Below are 6,669 nucleotides of genomic sequence, written 5' to 3'. Positions count from 1 at the left end.
GTCGAAGGATGATGGCTTCTCATCGGAGCAAAGCAGGTGGAAACCAAGGAACATGAAATTGTGACGTTCACGAGCCTTGTCATGGTGGGGCAATGAGATGATGTCCACGAGCCAGGTCATTGGATTCACGACAGCGATGGATGGCTTGTTCATGAATAGCCTATCCAGCTTGTTCCGTAGGAGGATGTGACCATCACGATAGTATGTGATACCCCAGGGTCGTTACCGTGCTGGCCTTCACTGGGAGGGAGGCAAGGAATAAGTCGCCACGGCTGAGGTGGTGGTGACCTATGGATCAGAGTAGCGGAGGGAGTGGTAGCCCCGACGATGTCAACGAGATCCTGGTGAGGGGCGCCGGGTGGAGTGCGCGGAAGAGGCGGCAGAAGGATGGGGAGGAGTGGACGGCGCCAATCTAGAAACGGCAGGTGAGCGCCGCGCGGAGGAGGAACCAACCAGGGTGAGATTATTAAGCTACTTCAAATCGCAAATTATCACTTCCCTCGCCCCGTAATATAAAATCTTATTATATATGGGTTGTAATAATATATCTTATATCATGGGACTAGGGAGTAGTTGGTACCTGCATTTAAAATATATATAGAGAAACCAACTGCACGGCACTGGACATACCTGTGTTGAAATACATAGAAAACAACCTAAGAAGAAACAAAGATGTCAACATAACCACATTTGGTCGAAATCTAGCGTGGCCGAGGCGTTTTTCAGGTATCCAACGGAGTTTGGATGCACCATCGCCCATAGGCTTTCTGATTTGAGTCGATGAAGATGGTTGATGCGGATGTGGCAGTCCACGTCTCCGCGGCACCACGAACGGCGATTTGTCCATATGTTTCTCAACTCTATACACCCGACACACCGCTTCATCCTCGCCAAATCCGCCTTTCCACGACCCGCTTGTCTGATTCATACACAACTAGCGTCTTTCACCGTACCCGCAAACGTTGTCATAAACAATGCTCTTGAAGCAATCTTCATAATCTCTACCATGGTGTTGCTAACCCTAGAACCATAGCCCAAGAAGAAGAACTCCTTTCGTAGTCGGGGTGGGCACAGAGAAAGGAAAAAAGACTTGTTATACACTGGGTCGTTGGTGTCACGCTACAGTGGCGGAGCTTGAAAAGAAAAGTTGGGCGGGCCAGAGAACACAATAGTTTTCAAATTCTAAAGCATATATACTATTTCAATATATATAGTCAGTACACCTTCTGTTCACATCGATTTTTTTTGAAAGAGTTCACATTGAATACAAGATGAGCAGATGCATATATATACATATATACTACCGAGACCAAAATAAGCCATAACATTTGACCATCAGGCAAGGCTGTATGTACAAATAAGCATTCCGTTCCTTCACGCATTCCATGGCTGCCTACACCTCAACTTGTAACCTGTAAACATAATGGAGTGAATTATGTATGCTACAGCAAGGCCAATTGCCCAATTGTGTAAACATCCTCAAGGCCAATTTGCCTACTAAATTAGACTTGTTATACACGGGGTCGTTGGTGTCTCATTGAACCACTGTTACATGAAACGTTGACCCTAACCCCAACGACAAGCCTACAACATCAAAACAGAGAAAGTGCAAGTGATGGGAAAGGGGACCAACAACCTCATCGGTAGGCAGGCGTGGAGTTTGCCGCCAAATTGCGGGGTGGAAGAGGAAGAGGAAGAGGAAGAGGAAGGAGCATGTTACAGTAAATCAAGGGCAAATCAGTCAACTTGTGGTGCTAAAAAGAAAAGAGGAAGAGAGAAAGGCAGAACGACCCGGTCAAGGGGTCAGGTCAAAGAGGACCGGTCTCTTCTTCTCCCCCACTCCGCTCCTCTCCTCTCCTCTCCTCTCTGGCTCGCTCCTGCCGCCGGGCATGGATGGATGATGAGCTTCTCTCGGAGAGAAAACCAAATCTCCTCCTCACCCGCACAACACCGTCGGATCCCCCATTCCACGAGCTTCCCATCGACCCCAGTCTCGTCGACATGCATTGACCTCATCTGCTTTCCGCTCCAGGGTCACTGCCACGTAAGGAAGTGAGGGGTAAAGACTAAATCATCCGTCGTCTCCATGAGCGGCGGCGGTTCGGGGCGGAGGTTCCGCCTGCGGAGGGCGGGGGCGCCGGCGATCCCGTCCGGCGTCTCTCGGACCGGCTCGAGTCGATGCTGCCGCGGGTGGAGGCGCTCGCCGCCGACCGCGCGCGCGTGGAGGAGACCAACAAGGCCCAGCACCAGCTGTTGGAAACCCTATATGCCCGCCTCCTCCAGGTGATCCACTCACTCTCCTTCCTCCCTCCCTCTAGGGTTTTCACTCATTTATTATTTGCTCGTTACTGTATTTGCGATTGAAGGCCGAGGCGAGCAGGGAGAGGTGGAAGACTGCCTACACGGAGCTGCCTCCCGGTGCTAACCCCAAGCTCGCCGGTAAGCAGTAGAGACTAATCTCTCTTCTTCGCAAAAATTGAGTCTTTTCCGTGACTTGTTTTCAATGATTTAATCTGGGAGAAAGAAAAAATTGGCATCATTTCCCCCTTTTGGCTCGATCCCTTTTAGTTAATCTAGGTTTCCCCCTTTTGGCTCGATCCATTTTACTAGTCAATTTAGGTTTCCCTCTTTCGGCTCGATCCCTTTTAGTTAATTTAGGTTTCGAACTTTTGGCTCGATCCCATTTTAGTTCATTTAGTAGGTTTATGCTGCTGCTACGGATATCATTGCCTTTGTGTCTGATGCAGAACTTAAAAAGAGTGACTCGGCGGCCGATAACTCTCACCTGAAGGTACACTTGCTGAAACCCGCACCGTCCCTGTCCGCCCTTCAGAAATCACCGTGAAGCCTTGCCCGTAACGCAGATCAACTTGCTCTCTGCCAAACTCGACTGCTCCACCTTTTCCTGAACCTGCAGACAAATTTTCTGTGCGTTCGCTGCCTCGTCGCCCCCAGCCTTTTCTCTGTCCGCTGGGTCAGCCGGCATTCTTTTCCTTCCTTGACACGGAAACCGAGTCTGAACTGCCACGGCCTCACAAATTCCATGCAGCAGCCGTAGTTGAATACAACACTAGCAATCACGCCTCTGCCGCATACAAAGATTTCCCTTTGCTTAATCCAACTATGCACTAGTCTGACAACAATTAGACCCACGTGCATGCACATGGAAACTCAGCAAATCCAATCTGTAGACGCATCGCAACGTTGGCCTCTCCATTGCTAATCTCCTGGACTCCTGAACTACCACGCCTTTTGCGCACGCTGCCAACGGAGATCTGTTGCCGCACGCTACCGAAACACGCCAGGCGCGCGTACGTAGCATCAACACCGTAACTTTGCTTTCTCTCGATCCGTTCATCTCGAAACAAATCCGCCGCTAATCCAACGAAGCTTCACCTTGTTTCTGATCTTGGTTCTCGCCAGCGATTCAGTCACCTGCCCTGTCGCACGTAACCACCGTATGCCAACCCTGCCGGAACCATCGCCACCTCGCGCATAATCCTTGCACGAGCCGGGCCATACCTTAGCCACCCGCGTCGCCGACACAATCCGTCCGCAGTGCCGTGCCGCTGCCCTTGTATAACACCGAGCGCATCATCTCGATGCTCTCACATTCCGATCTATCCGGTCGTCCCCCACGTCTGGTTGCTGGTCTGATCACAAGCCGAATCCGTCGCCTCCGCAACGTCTTCAACACCCACTACGCCGGTCCGATCGCCACGTCTAGCCGATCCTTACCGACCGCAGCCCATCGAACGGTCCAGGCCTCCTGCCCGAAGTGTCCGACACCACCGACCGCATCCGCGATCGCCGCCATGCTCCACCTTGCGCCAATCGGACGTTCCCTGGCACCCGTCGAGCATGATCCTCATACCTCCGGATGATCTTCCGCATAGCCTTCTCGCAACCATGCTTTGATATCACTTGTTAGAATAAAACGCTAATGCAAGATCATAGACGACACACCAAGGTACGATATTTGTTAACGAGGTTCACTGATATGGCTACATCTCCCGGACATGACTACGGGCACTCCTCCCCAAGATACCGTAACACCGGCCGCCCGGGCGCCGGCACAAGCCGTCAGCTCCCCGCGTACCTGTTGCTATCAAGTCGTCATGGGTTACAACGTGCGGTGCCCCTCCGTATATAAGAGGCCTAGGATACAAGTGTCCGACTCCTACACAACTCGTACCTAACCACACCAATTACAACTCCAAGTCCACGTAACCCCTTGCGTACATAATATATTCGACACAAATATAACAGATCCAACATTGCGGACAGACTCCCTGATAAATTTACCTTGCACACGAAGAGGGGAAACGCGCATCATATACTACTAGTTAGATGGAGAATATCGAACTTGTTTTTACTTGGTTCATATTTTAAAAATGGGAAGGGCTAATCTGTAGGATTCTCGAGTAGTATGTCTTTTATCACAATATCTGTCAACTTTCTATAAGATACTTGATTTTGTCAAAAAAATTGTTGTACATCATCTATGAAGTACTGACAACATAGACCAAACAGTCCTGATGCTTATATTTATAGTTAATTTACTAGTCCTTCTGATATTAACGAGGCGTATTACCCCGTTTTGATATGAATAAGATGTATTACCCTGTGCACCACCAACTGTTATCACTGTGGAACCTGATGATTTATTGCGGTTAATGTGCAGATTTGTGTTTTTAGTTCTACTATCTGTCGAAATTGGTACTATTCATTTCATTTACCGTTTTGTGTATTTAATGAAAGCTGTTTGTCTAAGATGCTAATATGTTTTCTGCGCTCGTTCAACAGATGGAGATCTTTGTCAAGATCCAGTCTACAAATCTTCGCATAAAAAGAAAGATTCACTGTTTAAAGACAGTCATTCTTGAGGTCAAGGGATCAGATACAATCTGGGATGTCAAGGATAAGATTCGAGACAAGGAGGGCATCCCTGTAGGCCAGCAGAGACTCATATTTGGCAGTAAGCTGCTGGTGGGCAGCTGCACCCTGGAGGACTACAGCATCGTGGAGGAGTCCGCCCTCACCCTTGATCTTGTGCCCCGAGGGATGCATATCTTTGTCAGGCCACTGACTGACAGGATCATGACTATTGATGTTGACAGAGAGGATACCATAAGCAGTGTGAAGGCAATGATTTTCGAAAAAAACGGCATTCCCCCGCGCAGACAGCGTCTCTGCTTTGCAGGGAAGCAGCTGGAGGATGGCCGCACCTTGGCTGACTACGACGTGTACAATGAATCTACCCTTTTTCTTGTGGTGCGCCTCCACAAGTGTGAGGGAGGTCGGATGCACATCAACATCATGGTGAAGACACTGAATGACAAGATCATTACTACTGAGGTTGAGGGAGAAGATAGCATATACAGTGTGAAGGTAAAGATTTTCAATGAAACTGGCGTTCCCCCAGGCAGACAGTGTCTCATCTATGCTGGAACGTAATGGACGATGGCCTCACCTTGGCTGACTACGACGTGCCCAATGGGTCTACCATTTATCTTGTGTCACGCCTCATGCGCATCTCTGTCAGGACGGTTAGCTGGATGAAAATCATTGAGCATGCGTTTATGCAATCACAGACCATTGAGGACATCAAAGCGTGGATTTACTCTGAGGTGGGCATTCTCCCGGAGCAGCAGCAGCTCTCTGACCCTGGCGGCGCCCCCCTGGCTGAAGAGATCCTGTATTCATGCACCCTTGTCCTGCAGATCCGTCCTCCCGGTTGTCAGTGAGATGGATGTAAATTGGCCGTTGACTGATGGTGATATTAGTGAGAGCTCAGAATGGGTCGAGGTTGAACTTGAAGAGGTTGTTTAGCATGTGTGGGGTCATTTTGGTACAATGCAGGATGTAAAATGGGTGAACTGTTGTAGTTTCTGGGCTGGTAACATGTGTTCTTGTATGCGAGTACTTGATAATTTCAGTGCGACGTGTAAGGTGTCGTTATATGAGTCGTTAGTAAGGTGTCGTTATATGAGTCGTTAGTAAGGTGTCGCTAGCCTAAGATGTTATGTTGAGTTTGGTGTTAGGAAGAGAATAATCTATATGTTTGTTCCGTTGATGACAAATCCTATGTTCTGTAAGTCACACTAGGAAAGAAGAATCTAACTAACTGCTTATGAGCATTGTGCTGTGCTTTTAAGTTTTTTGATATCTCGGCAGGTAATTAAGTTCAGTAAGGTGAATCCATCCAATTTTTTATGGGATCAAAGAGTATATTTCGGACATAAGGAAGTAGCTTAGAGTCACCCTAAACCATATGTTTTTTGATATCTCAGCTCGGGTTTCCTTCAGGTAAATTTTCGCTACATTTCGTTTCTGTTCCATTTCAGAATCCCTAAACCATATGCAGAGCAAAGATAGATGATGGAGACAACGATAAGAGACATTGACAGAAGTAGTTATTTGCTCTGAAAAGAAAGTGGGTTCGTTTCTGTGTAACTTCAGTTGAGTAAATTAACTTAGTTGTGAAATCATTCATACCCTTTTAATCTGCGGTGGTTAGTTTCCCGGGACTGTAAACAATTGCTCCGAAATTTGATCATTCAGCCATACCTTCAGCTGAGTAAATAATTGCTCTGAAAACTGGGATCTCTCATCTTGGTTACCTACTTACCCTTTCCTACTGCATTACAAACCAGAATCCCAAGCTAG

At 48.1% G+C, this 6,669-nt stretch overlaps 1 protein-coding gene across 1 annotated transcript; it reads left to right on the top strand.

Annotated features, from left to right (window-relative positions):
* Positions 1-1,770: 1,770 nt before the first annotated feature.
* LOC125506564 (polyubiquitin-like) lies at positions 1,771-6,070 on the top strand. The gene is made up of 3 exons (XM_048671354.1): positions 1,771-2,283; positions 2,367-2,439; positions 4,807-6,070. Exons 1-3 carry the CDS (start codon positions 2,087-2,089, stop codon positions 5,455-5,457), a joined length of 921 nt encoding a protein of 306 aa, XP_048527311.1. The 5' UTR covers positions 1,771-2,086; the 3' UTR covers positions 5,458-6,070.
* The last annotated feature ends 599 nt before the right edge of the window (positions 6,071-6,669 follow it).

The sequence above is a fragment of the Triticum urartu genome, chromosome 5, assembly GCF_003073215.2.
Source record: "Triticum urartu cultivar G1812 chromosome 5, Tu2.1, whole genome shotgun sequence".
Classification (NCBI taxonomy): Eukaryota; Viridiplantae; Streptophyta; class Magnoliopsida; order Poales; family Poaceae; genus Triticum; species Triticum urartu.
This window is presented reverse-complemented; position numbering and strand designations above follow the sequence as displayed.